At 49.1% G+C, this 12715-nt stretch overlaps 1 protein-coding gene across 4 annotated transcripts in view; it reads right to left on the bottom strand.

Annotated features, from left to right (window-relative positions):
* Positions 1–12715, bottom strand: part of LOC110536768 (YTH domain-containing protein 1) — a 41839-nt gene that overhangs the window by 28266 nt on the left and 858 nt on the right. For 2 of the 4 annotated variants that reach the window (XM_036936753.1, XM_036936751.1), the window contains exons 2-4: positions 8185–8286; positions 7454–7857; positions 2885–3200 (exon numbers count right to left, since the gene is read on the bottom strand). In XM_036936753.1, coding sequence (XP_036792648.1) covers positions 2885–3200; positions 7454–7857; positions 8185–8286 — 822 coding nt within the window. The remainder of the gene's footprint in view (positions 1–2884; positions 3201–7453; positions 7858–8184; positions 8287–12715) is intronic. The other 2 variants (XM_036936752.1, XM_036936754.1) reach the window with 2 other exon arrangements.

Raw genomic sequence — 12715 nt, forward strand, 5'->3', positions numbered from 1 at the left:
CCTCAGCCTTATCAAACTAGTCTTCGTGTAACAGAGTCTCCCTCAGCCTTATCAAACTAGTCTTCGTGTAACAGAGTCTCCCTCAGCCTTATCAAACTAGTCTTCGTGTAACAGAGTCTCCCTCAGCCTTATCAAACTAGTCTTCGTGTAACAGAGTCTCCCTCAGCCTTATCAAACTAGTCTTCGTGTAACAGAGTCTCCCTCAGCCTTATCAAACTAGTCTTCGTGTAACAGAGTCTCCCTCAGCCTTATCAAACTAGTCTTCGTGTAACGGAGTCTCCCTCAGCCTTATCAAACTAGTCTTCGTGTAACAGAGTCTCCCTCAGCCTTATCAAACTAGTCTTTGTGTAACAGAGTCTCCCTCAGCCTTATCAAACTTGTCTGCGTGTAACAGAGTCTCCCTCGGCCTTATCAAACTTGTCTGCGTGTAACGGAGTCTCCCTCGGCCTTATCAAACTTGTCTGCGTGTAACAGAGTCTCCCTCAGCCTTATCAAACTAGTCTTCGTGTAACGGAGTCTCCCTCAGCCTTATCAAACTAGTCTTCGTGTAACAGAGTCTCCCTCAGCCTTATCAAACTAGTCTGCGTGTAACGGAGTCTCCCTCAGCCTTATCAAACTTGTCTGCGTGTAACAGAGTCTCCCTCAGCCTTATCAAACTAGTCTGCGTGTAACGGAGTCTCCCTCAGCCTTATCAAACTAGTCTGCGTGTAACGGAGTCTCCCTCAGCCTTATCAAACTTGTCTTCGTGTAACTGAGTCTCCCTCAGCCTTATCAAACTTGTCTTCGTGTAACTGAGTCTCCCTCAGCCTTATCAAACTTGTCTGCGTGTAACGGAGTCTCCCTCAGCCTTATCAAACTAGTCTTCGTGTAACAGAGTCTCCCTCAGCCTTATCAAACTTGTCTTCGTGTAACAGAGTCTCCCTCAGCCTTATCAAACTAGTCTTCGTGTAACAGAGTCTCCCTCAGCCTTATCAAACTAGTCTGCGTGTAACGGAGTCTCCCTCAGCCTTATCAAACTTGTCTGCGTGTAACGGAGTCTCCCTCAGCCTTATCAAACTTGTCTGCGTGTAACAGAGTCTCCCTCAGCCTTATCAAACTTGTCTTCGTGTAACTGAGTCTCCCTCAGCCTTATCAAACTTGTCTTCGTGTAACTGAGTCTCCCTCAGCCTTATCAAACTTGTCTTCGTGTAACTGAGTCTCCCTCAGCCTTATCAAACTTGTCTGCGTGTAACGGAGTCTCCCTCAGCCTTATCAAACTAGTCTTCGTGTAACAGAGTCTCCCTCAGCCTTATCAAACTTGTCTTCGTGTAACTGAGTCTCCCTCAGCCTTATCAAACTTGTCTTCGTGTAACTGAGTCTCCCTCAGCCTTATCAAACTTGTCTTCGTGTAACTGAGTCTCCCTCAGCCTTATCAAACTTGTCTGCGTGTAACGGAGTCTCCCTCGGCCTTATCAAACTTGTCTGCGTGTAACGGAGTCTCCCTCAGCCTTATCAAACTTGTCTTCGTGTAACTGAGTCTCCCTCAGCCTTATCAAACTTGTCTGCATGTAACTGAGTCTCCCTCAGCCTTATCAAACTTGTCTGCGTGTAACAGAGTCTCCCTCAGCCTTATCAAACTTGTCTGCGTGTAACAGAGTCTCCCTCAGCCTTATCAAACTAGTCTTCGTGTAACAGAGTCTCCCTCAGCCTTATCAAACTAGTCTTCGTGTAACAGAGTCCCCCTCAGCCTTATCAAACTAGTCTTCGTGTAACTGAGTCTCCCTCAGCCTTATCAAACTTGTCTGCGTGTAACAGAGTCTCCCTCAGCCTTATCAAACTAGTCTTCGTGTAACAGAGTCTCCCTCAGCCTTATCAAACTAGTCTTCGTGTAACAGAGTCTCCCTCAGCCTTATCAAACTTGTCTGCGTGTAACAGAGTCTCCCTCGGCCTTATCAAACTTGTCTGCGTGTAACGGAGTCTCCCTCGGCCTTATCAAACTTGTCTGCGTGTAACGGAGTCTCCCTCAGCCTTATCAAACTTGTCTTCGTGTAACTGAGTCTCCCTCAGCCTTATCAAACTTGTCTGCGTGTAACAGAGTCTCCCTCGGCCTTATCAAACTTGTCTGCGTGTAACGGAGTCTCCCTCAGCCTTATCAAACTTGTCTTCGTGTAACTGAGTCTCCCTCAGCCTTATCAAACTTGTCTGCGTGTAACAGAGTCTCCCTCGGCCTTATCAAACTTGTCTGCGTGTAACGGAGTCTCCCTCGGCCTTATCAAACTTGTCTGCATGTAACTGAGTCTGACACGGACCTATAAGTCAGATAACTGTCCTACCAGTGCGGGAGACGGAGCTGCCGAGGCTAACGAGAGGTAGACCTACCCTATTCCCTGTTCTAATATCGGTAGGTTACATCTGCATGGGAAATGATAGGCGTTATTCATTGAGGGACAACCAGTGTAATTTGCTGGAAATGTAAGAGGTTTTTTAAACAGGCAGAGCGGTGTAGGTTACCGGAGTGGACAACTCACATCTAACTGCTGACCGGGGCTTTTCCGTTAACAGGTTCACCATACTAAATATGTTTTTGGGGAGTTCTGGTATAAACAGTCAGTGCGCATTGGGTCATTTTTTACATCAGAAGTATAAAAGGTGTAATTTCAGAATTTCATAAAGAGAGTGTCCCAATAATCTCTACTTCCTGAATTGTACACTTGTTCACTACTTCCCACAAATGTATCAACCATTGAATTGGTGTAAGCAAATAGACTAGAGGGGAGTTCCCACCATTTTCTTATTCCAGTCATTTCCTTCTTAATCCATGAAGGGAAGTGAACAAGTGCACACTTGGGAAGAGGGACATAAATTGGGACATAGCCCACGGGAATGTTGAGCAGGTGTGTTTTACCTGAAGCCTCAGAGGCAGAGCCGGAGAGAACAGACTCGCCCTCAGAGAAGGACACAGACTCAGACCGGGAGTCGCTGACTTCACTGCGAATGTCGTAATCATTTGGAGCATTCTTGGCTCTCTGATCCACTTCCTGCACCTCATACTCTTCCTCCTCGCCCTCCTCTTCATCTTCCTCTCCCTCCTCCTCCATGTTGGATCGGTGTCCCTCGGAGGACTCGGCCGTGCTGCCCGTCTCCTGGTCTGATGCCCCCTCTTCTTCTGCTGCTTCCTTAGAGGGGCTGACCCTGCCCTCCTCGCTGGGAGGACTCAGCTTCTAGACAACAGAACAGATGGACATCAGTAACCTAACCCTCAGTCTCTACAGAACACAGAGGGACATCAGTAACCTAACCCTCAGTCTCTACAGAACACAGAGGAAGGATATCAGTAACCTAACCCTCAGTCTCTACAGAACACAGAGGAAGGATATCAGTAACCTAACCCTCAGTCTCTACAGAACAGATGGACATCAGTAATCTAACCATCAGTCTCTACAGAACAGATGGACATTAGTAACCTGACCCTCAGTCTCTACAGAACAGATGGACATCAGTAACCTAACCCTCAGTCTCTACAGAGGAAGGATATCAGTAACCTAACCCTCAGTCTCTACAGAACACAGAGGGACATCAGTAACCTAACCCTCAGTCTCTACAGAACACAGAGGGACATCAGTAACCTAACCCTCAGTCTCTACAGAACAGAGGGACATCAGTAACCTGACCCTCAGTCTCTACAGAACAGAGGGACATCAGTAACCTAACCCTCAGTCTCTACAGAACAGAGGGACATCAGTAACCTGACCCTCAGTCTCTACAGAACAGAGGGACATCAGTAACCTGACCCTCAGTCTCTACAGAGCATATGGACTAGTGTTGCATGGTATACCAAAGCTTTTCTTTACTAGACCATAAAAAACGGTTCGGTACTCAACTTTTACTTTTTGTACTTATGTCAAAATGTGTCTCACGTCGACTCCTCTCTCATACCGACTCTAGTCTGTCCCGGGGGAACCACCGGGAGTCTGTCCCGGGGGAACCACCGGGAGTCTGTCCCCGGGGAAACCACCGGGAGTCTGTCCCCGGGGAAACCACCGGGAGTCTGTCCCGGGGGAAACCACCGGGAGTCTGTCCCGGGGGAACCACCGGGAGTCTGTCCCGGGGGAACCACCGGGAGTCTGTCCCCGGGGGAACCACCGGGAGTCTGTCCCCGGGGGAACCACCGGGAGTCTGTCCCCGGGGGAACCACCGGGAGTCTGTCCCCGGGGGAACCACCGGGAGTCTGTCCCCGGGGGAACCACCGGGAGTCTGTCCCCGGGGGAACCACCGGGAGTCTGTCCCCGGGGGAACCACCGGGAGTCTGTCCCCGGGGGAACCACCGGGAGTCTGTCCCCGGGGGAACCACCGGGAGTCTGTCCCCGGGGGAACCACCGGGAGTCTGTCCCCGGGGGAACCACCGGGAGTCTGTCCCCGGGGGAACCACCGGGAGTCTGTCCCCGGGGGAACCACCGGGAGTCTGTCCCCGGGGGAACCACCGGGAGTCTGTCCCCGGGGGAACCACCGGGAGTCTGTCCCCGGGGGAACCACCGGGAGTCTGTCCCCGGGGGAACCACCGGGAGTCTGTCCCCGGGGGAACCACCGGGAGTCTGTCCCGGGGGAACCACCGGGAGTCTGTCCCGGGGGAACCACCGGGAGTCTGTCCCCGGGGGAACCACCGGGAGTCTGTCCCCGGGGGAACCACCGGGAGTCTGTCCCCGGGGGAACCACCGGGAGTCTGTCCCCGGGGGAACCACCGGGAGTCTGTCCCCGGGGGAACCACCGGGAGTCTGTCCCCGGGGGAACCACCGGGAGTCTGTCCCCGGGGGAACCACCGGGAGTCTGTCCCCGGGGAACCACCGGGAGTCTGTCCCCGGGGGAACCACCGGGAGTCTGTCCCCGGGGGAACCACCGGGAGTCTGTCCCCGGGGGAACCACCGGGAGTCTGTCCCCGGGGGAACCACCGGGAGTCTGTCCCCGGGGGAACCACCGGGAGTCTGTCCCCGGGGGAACCACCGGGAGTCTGTCCCCGGGGGAACCACCGGGAGTCTGTCCCCGGGGGAACCACCGGGAGTCTGTCCCCGGGGGAACCACCGGGAGTCTGTCCCCGGGGGAACCACCGGGAGTCTGTCCCCGGGGGAACCACCGGGAGTCTGTCCCCGGGGGAACCACCGGGAGTCTGTCCCCGGGGGAACCACCGGGAGTCTGTCCCCGGGGGAACCACCGGGAGTCTGTCCCCGGGGGAACCACCGGGAGTCTGTCCCCGGGGGAACCACCGGGAGTCTGTCCCCGGGGGAACCACCGGGAGTCTGTCCCCGGGGGAACCACCGGGAGTCTGTCCCCGGGGGAACCACCGGGAGTCTGTCCCCGGGGGAACCACCGGGAGTCTGTCCCCGGGGGAACCACCGGGAGTCTGTCCCCGGGGAAACCACCGGGAGTCTGTCCCCGGGGAAACCACCGGGAGTCTGTCCCCGGGGGAACCACCGGGAGTCTGTCCCCGGGGGAACCACCGGGAGTCTGTCCCGGGGAAACCACCGGGAGTCTGTCCCGGGGGAACCACCGGGAGTCTGTCCCGGGGGAACCACCGGGAGTCTGTCCCGGGGGAACCACCGGGAGTCTGTCCCGGGGGAACCACCGGGAGTCTGTCCCGGGGGATCCACCGGGAGTCTGTCCCGGGGGAACCACCGGGAGTCTGTCCCGGGGGAACCACCGGGAGTCTGTCCCGGGGGAACCACTGGGAGTCTGTCCCGGGGGAACCACTGGGAGTCTGTCCCGAGGAACCACTGGGAGGCTGGGCTGAGTTGTTATCTCCCCTCTCATACTGACTCTAGTCTGTCCTGAGGAACCACTGGGAGTCTGGACTGTATCATATTAGCGCCACTCATGTTATAAAGTTAACACATTTGAATAACGCAACACGGCATGTAGAAATGTTGAATCTGTTAAATTACTGTTCGCAAAACAATGTTAATTACAGACTAAAACACTTTGAAATGTGAGAAGATACCGGTAGTGTCCAACTTTCTTATAGGCCTAAAATATGTGACAATGTTACATACAAGGACATACCATTTCAAATGATTAATTTAATAAATACAAACTTTTCAATTTAGCCTTTTGTTTTTATGAGGAGCACCCCATAAAAAAACAACTGGTAGCTGACTGGTAGCCTGTTGGTTATGTTGGCCAATCAAAGCGGCTCAATGTGTAGCAAGTGGAGTGAGAGTTCACTAATGCAAGATGGAGTAAAATTACAGAATTTAAAGCTAGCGAAATAACATGTACATTAGAGTGTATAGTTTGAGAAACAGACGCCTCACAAGTCCTCAACTGGCAGCTTCATTAAATAGTATCCGCAAAACACCAGTCTCAACGTCCTACACGCTGCGTCTGTGTCGAGTCTGGAGTTGCTAGGTCAACGGTAGCAGGGTAGCCTAGTGGTTAGAGTGTTGGACTAGTAACCAGAAGTTTGCAAGTTCAAACCCCCGAGCTGGGTGTCGTTCTGCCCCTGAACAAGGCAGTTAACCCACTGTTCTTAGGCCGTCATTGAAAATAAGAATTTGTTCTTAACTGACTTGCCTAGTTAAATAAAGGTTAAATACATTTTAAAAAATAAAAACGGAGAGGAGTAAAAGTATTAATTCAGCCATTTACTTTGGTACCAAGTTCAACTAGGGGTAGTGTTAACAATTCCGTTTTTTTTCAAGCAGGGAAAAAAAATGAAGAAATATCTTCCTGTGTTTTGTAAACGTACATCAAAAAAAAAGGCGTATTTTTGTCATTTCTGCATCAGACTCATTTTTTTGTGCTTCAGTTGCACTTGAGAATTCACCAGAAGGCATTCTATCAGCCGACAGCGCTCTGCGGATCTACTTCTCTCTGCTACTTGTCCGGGTGTAGCCAGCCTACTTGTCCGGGTGTAGCCAGCCTACTTGTCCGGGTTTAGCCAGCCTACTTGTCCGGGTTTAGCCAGCCTACTTGTCCGGGTTTAGCCAGCCTACTTGTCCGGGTTTAGCCAGCCTACTTGTCCGGGTTTAGCCAGCCTACTTGTCCGGGTTTAGCCAGCCTACTTTTCCCCAGTAAAATGCCAGATTAACTTTAAGCAAAACATAAGGACATGTAGCGGACTCCATTCTTTCTGTGATAGGTCTAAACAGTATCAGTATGATGGCCATGCATCTTGCCTTTTCATTGTAAGCTCATGTGGCTCCCGGCCAAATAGCGTTAAACTTCCGTGGTCACCAGATGAAAATGAAGCCATTTACCACTTGATTTTGGGACAGAAACAATGTGTGGCTTAGATTAAGTTAAATACTATGTGCTGTTCAATGGCTACCCTGGAAGGTTTTCACTTGTGGACAGCAGGTGAGTGCCAATATCTACCAGGTAGAAACGATTCATGCCCACCAGGACCAGAATTGAACAACCCTGCAGCTATGCTAAAGTAATCCCCCCCCTCCCCCCCCATAATCCTTGGTAAAGCAGCTCCTACCTCAGTGGTGAGCTCAGGCATGATCCTGTGTCTGTCTGGCTCTCTCCTGCGGCCAAGGGGCTTGTCAGGGTGGGCCGCTTTGGGAGGCTCCCCTCTCTGCGCCCCACCATCTCTCATAGGATGGGTCTTCCTGCGGCCAAGGGGCTTGTCAGGGTGGGCTGCTTTGGGAGGCTCCCCTCTCTGCGCCCCACCATCTCTTATAGGACGGGTCTTCCTGTCCTCATAGTAACTATCAGTATCGTACTCCGAGGGGTGCCGTCCCCTCCTGGAGTTGACTGGCTTTTTCCCGCTGGCCCCAGCCGAGGGGGCTGATCTCTTAGTAGCCTGTCTGGCGGTGGCGTGAGCCGTGGGTCGCAGACGCTTCAGCACGTGGTTATCCCCTCGGTTGTTCTTCCTCTTAGACCCTGGAGGGCGGGAAAAGTCATTCATCTTCAAATATTAAAAAGGTCCATATCTAACCTGGTCTGTTTAGTGCTCTTGGGTCTATTTGGGATTCGATACTGAATTCAATAGAAGCTAAAAGTAGTAAGAAGCATCAGGGTTTTTATTTTTTTATTTTACGTGTGCACCCTTATTCAACCATCCGTTTGCGCTCTTGCCAGCGCCATTACAAACCGTAATGATTACTATGAGTGGATTTAGCATTGACGGCACAAACAGACTCGGGCTAACCAATATAGGCTTTTTAAATCTGCCAATTCTCAGAACTGTGTGGTTAAAAAAAAAAGTACCTTTTTTCTGGTTGACGTGCTGTTCACTCTCAGGGTTATAGAGCTCGTCATCCTGGTCAGGGGCCTCGGTGAGGATGTCATCCAGCACGTTGAGCTCTCCGTCTGGGACGACAGATTCAACCACACTGTGTTTAATAGAAATTCTACTACATTTGATCAAGGCCCATAGAGCTCTGGTCAGAACTACATAGGGCACCTATGTAGAGCAGGGCTGCCCAATCCAGGTCCTGTAGGGCCGAAACACTTCTGGTTTTCATCCTCGCTTTCTAAAACCAGGGACTAATTCAGACCTGGGGCACCAGGTGAGTGCAATTAACTACTAGTAGAAAGAAAGAAAAAAAACAGGAGGACCTGGATTGGGCAGCACAGATTACGAGAACAGGATGCTACTTGGGACGTAGCATTAGTGGTTTTTAATTAGTAGCATTAGTGGTTTATAATTAGTAGCATTAGTGGTTTATAATTAGTAGCATTAGTGGTTTATAATTAGTAGCATTAGTGGTTTATAATTAGTAGCATTAGTGGTTTATAATTAGTAGCATTAGTGGTTTATAATTAGTAGCATTAGTGGTTTATAATTAGTAGCATTAGTGGTTTATAATTAGTAGCATTAGTGGTTTATAATTAGTAGCATTAGTGGTTTATAATTAGTAGCATTAGTGGTTTATAATTAGTAGTATTAGTGGTTTATAATTAGTAGTATTAGTGGTTTATAATTAGTAGCATTAGTGGTTTATAATTAGTAGCATTAGTGGTTTATAATTAGTAGCATTAGTGGTTTATAATTAGTAGTATTAGTGTGTGCACAACAGAGTTAAGCACCTATGGCCTAGTGAGCTGATTTTTGGACTGGCCTTCTTGCCTGCGTACAGGGCTAATCAATGTTTTTTTAGATATTATTATCATCATCATCATCATCAAACTAGTTAGTGCCACAGGAGACAAGTCATCCAAGCCTCTGGTCTCAGCTAGAGCTAGGGGGTGCACAACTCAGAACAATCGAGTTGCACAGTTCTGCTTGATCTCATTTAACTAGCTAATGAGACGCGATTGGTTCTGTTAACCATCTCTGTAGCTTAGTTAGTTAGCTAATAGCTAGCTAACTGAATAGCTAGCTATGGCCAGAGGGTAAAAACCCAAAATATATATAACCAAATTGGGATGTACGATATATCGGTGAACATATCGTATCGGCCGATATTAGCTAAAAATACCAACATCACCGATGTCTAGTTTAACGCCCGATGTACAAAACCGATGCCAAAGCTGACGTGCAGACCTATATAACGAAGGTACATGACGTAATGATGCCACGTAACATGTAGCGCTACACGTGCAACACAGCATTCCTAACCTAGCCCACAATGTCTGCTGTGTGGATCAACCAGTCAACAAGTCCGGCAGTCATTTGAAAGAGTAAGAACATTTCAGCAAGATAACTCAAAAGGCGAAATCCATTAACGCCAAGAAAATGGAATTCATTGCCCTTGACCAATCAACCGTTCTCTGTCGAGGGTGATGTTGGCTTTCGCCGACTGGTCGCGGACCGGTACACACTACCAAGTGCGCTATTTTTCAGATTTTTTATTTTTGTTGCCCTACCGGAGTTACACAGCAATAGCGTCACTGCTATTAGCTTCACGACATACATACTATGGAACTCCGTTTGGATCTTTGCATGTGAAAAAAAGATACAGTAGCACTGTCAAAGCTGTACAACAAAAAAAGTTTGCAAACACCGATGTTTTTACAATACCGCGTTGGTAATAAAGCATAAATTGTTCGACCGTAAACTTCTGTGGTAGCTAGCTTTAGCTTGGTACGTAGCTATTTTTAGCTTGGTACGTAGCTAGCACCAATACAACCAGCCTAAAAAACTGCAGTCCTTTTCATTATTCTTAGCAATGATTTAGGAATCCTTGTAAGATTTAGCTAGGTTGCCACTGGTTGTTTGACTATTGAAATTGAACTTCTGTTCATGAAAATAAATAGCTAGCCAGCTACTTAACCCTGTTGCCCAAAGTTAACGTTATAAGCAGCCAGCTAGCTTCATCTGGCTAGTGAGGCTCGACCGGACCGAGTTATGAAGCTAGCCACAATAAGAATTAGGCACAAGTGGAATTTGCGGTTTGCATTCAAAAAAAAAAGAATGCCATACTTTTATTTTGAAGGCTAACTGCAAAGTCCACTTGTGGCTAATCCTTATTGTGGCTAGCTTCACAGATGAGTCCGACCACCATTAATCAAATAAGAACTGTCTTATAAACTAGACAAGTCAGTTAAAGAACAAATTCTTATTTACAATGATGGCCCGGATGACGCTGGGCCAATTGTGCGCTGCCCTATGGGACTCCCAATCCCGACCGGATGTAATACAGCCTGGATTCGAACCAGGGGCTGTAATGACGCCTCTTGAACTGAGATGCAGTGCCTTAGACCGCTGCGTCTATGTGTGTGTGTTAACTATTTAACTGTACTAGAATGTTTAAAAGGCTGCTAAAATGTTTAATATCGGTATCTTGTTTTTTTTGGCAAGGAAAATATTGGATATCGGTATCGGCTAAAACTGTGATATTGGTGCATCACTAATAACTAACCCAGACAGTTCATTTATGTTGTTTTCAATGTCTTCTCTGTGCACATTAACTTAAATAGCCCCTGCACTCTTTATAAAAACACTTTAGCTTTTAAACTTTAGCTAAGGGTCACGTTCACAAAACAGTTAACTGCGACAGATTTGTACCTTGTCGGCTCGGGGATTCGACCTTGCAACCTTTTGGTTACTAGTCCAACGATCTAACCACTAGGCTACCTGCCGTTGAATTGCGGCTCCACTGTCTTTGTACTGACATTTTGCCTGTTTGATTGCTTTACAAAAATGTTAGTTATTTCCTGTGTATTGGATCATATTCCCAGTCACCTCGACATGGTTAAATGCAGTGGTTCACGCTTTCAGTTTTGCGCGAATGCTGCCATCTATCCATATGGATTCAAATTATTTGTTTACATTTTTCAATTTAAAATGTAGCCTTTATTTAACTAGACATGTCAGTGAAGAAGTTGTTCTTATTTACAATGACGGCCTACACCGGCCAAACCCGGACGACCCTGGGCCAATTGGTAACGTTTTCCTCAAATTTGCTTTGTTAAAATCTCCAGCTACAATAAATGCAGCCTCATGCTGTGATTTCTAAACCTTAAACCCCTACCTGGTCTAGAAGGGTGAAATTGTGGCCTGCATTTCTAGGGCGTTCCTGCATGTGGGCAACAGTAGGAGCAGGGGCGTCAACAGTAGCTAACTGGCTGTGCACCGGTAGACAGTGTCCTTCATCCCCACCTGTCTGGTACTGCTTTCCCGCAGTTATGTTAATGACAGCAAGGGCAGGTGGGAGCTTAGGACACAGTGTGCTAGCTTAGCCAGCTAGTCCGGTACACAGCAGGCAGGGGCGAGATCAAATCTGTGTCGACACTGTTAGCTAACAAGCATGCTAGCTAACATAGGGTGTTCACATATCCCACATCCTTAACTAGCAAGCTAGCAACTAACACACAGTGTTGTGCTAGTGTTGTGTGTTGTGCTAGTGGGAGGCGGGGGTGACCGGCAGACAGTGTCCTTTGCCCCCGCCCGACAGGCAACGTTTTCCCATAGTTCTGTTGACAGGGGTGATGGGGGAGGGGGGGGGGTGTTCATGCAGGAACCAATGGGGTGCTTGAGGGGAGGAAGTTCACACATTTTAGTAATTTAGCGAACGCTCTCATCAAGAGCAACTTACAGTAGTGAGTGCATACATTTTCGCATTCGAACCAATGGGATAGTCGAGGGGGGTGTTAATGAAGGAACCAATGGGATAGTCGAGGGGGGTGTTAATGAAGGAACCAATGGGATAGTCGAGGGGGGTGTTAATGAAGGAACCAATGGGATAGTCGAGGGGTGTGTTAATGAAGGAACCAATGGGACAGTCGAGGGGGGTGTTAATGAAGGAACCAATGGGACAGTCGAGGGGGGTGTTAATGAAGGAACCAATGGGACAGTCGAGGGGGGTGTTAATGAAGGAACCAATGGGACAGTCGAGGGGGGTGTTAATGAAGGAACCAATGGGACAGTCGAGGGGGGTGTTAATGAAGGAACCAATGGGACAGTCGAGGGGGGTGTTAATGAAGGAACCAATGGGACAGTCGAGGGGGGTGTTAATGAAGGAACCAATGGGACAGTCGAGGGGGGTGTTAATGAAGGAACCAATGGGACAGTCGAGGGGGGTGTTAATGAAGGAACCAATGGGACAGTCGAGGGGGGTGTTAATGAAGGAACCAATGGGACAGTCGAGGGGGGTGTTAATGAAGGAACCAATGGGATAGTCGAGGGGGGTGTTAATGAAGGAACCAATGGGATAGGCGAGGGGGGTGTTAATGAAGGAACCAATGGGACAGTCGAGGGGGGTGTTAATGAAGGAACCAATGGGATAGTCGAGGGGGCCCAGAATTGCACATTGTTTGCCCTGGTCTGCTTGGCCAGCGTTCCCGGTAGTCTCGC

The sequence above is a fragment of the Oncorhynchus mykiss genome, chromosome 12 (genome assembly GCF_013265735.2).
Source record: "Oncorhynchus mykiss isolate Arlee chromosome 12, USDA_OmykA_1.1, whole genome shotgun sequence".
Classification (NCBI taxonomy): domain Eukaryota; kingdom Metazoa; phylum Chordata; class Actinopteri; order Salmoniformes; family Salmonidae; genus Oncorhynchus; species Oncorhynchus mykiss.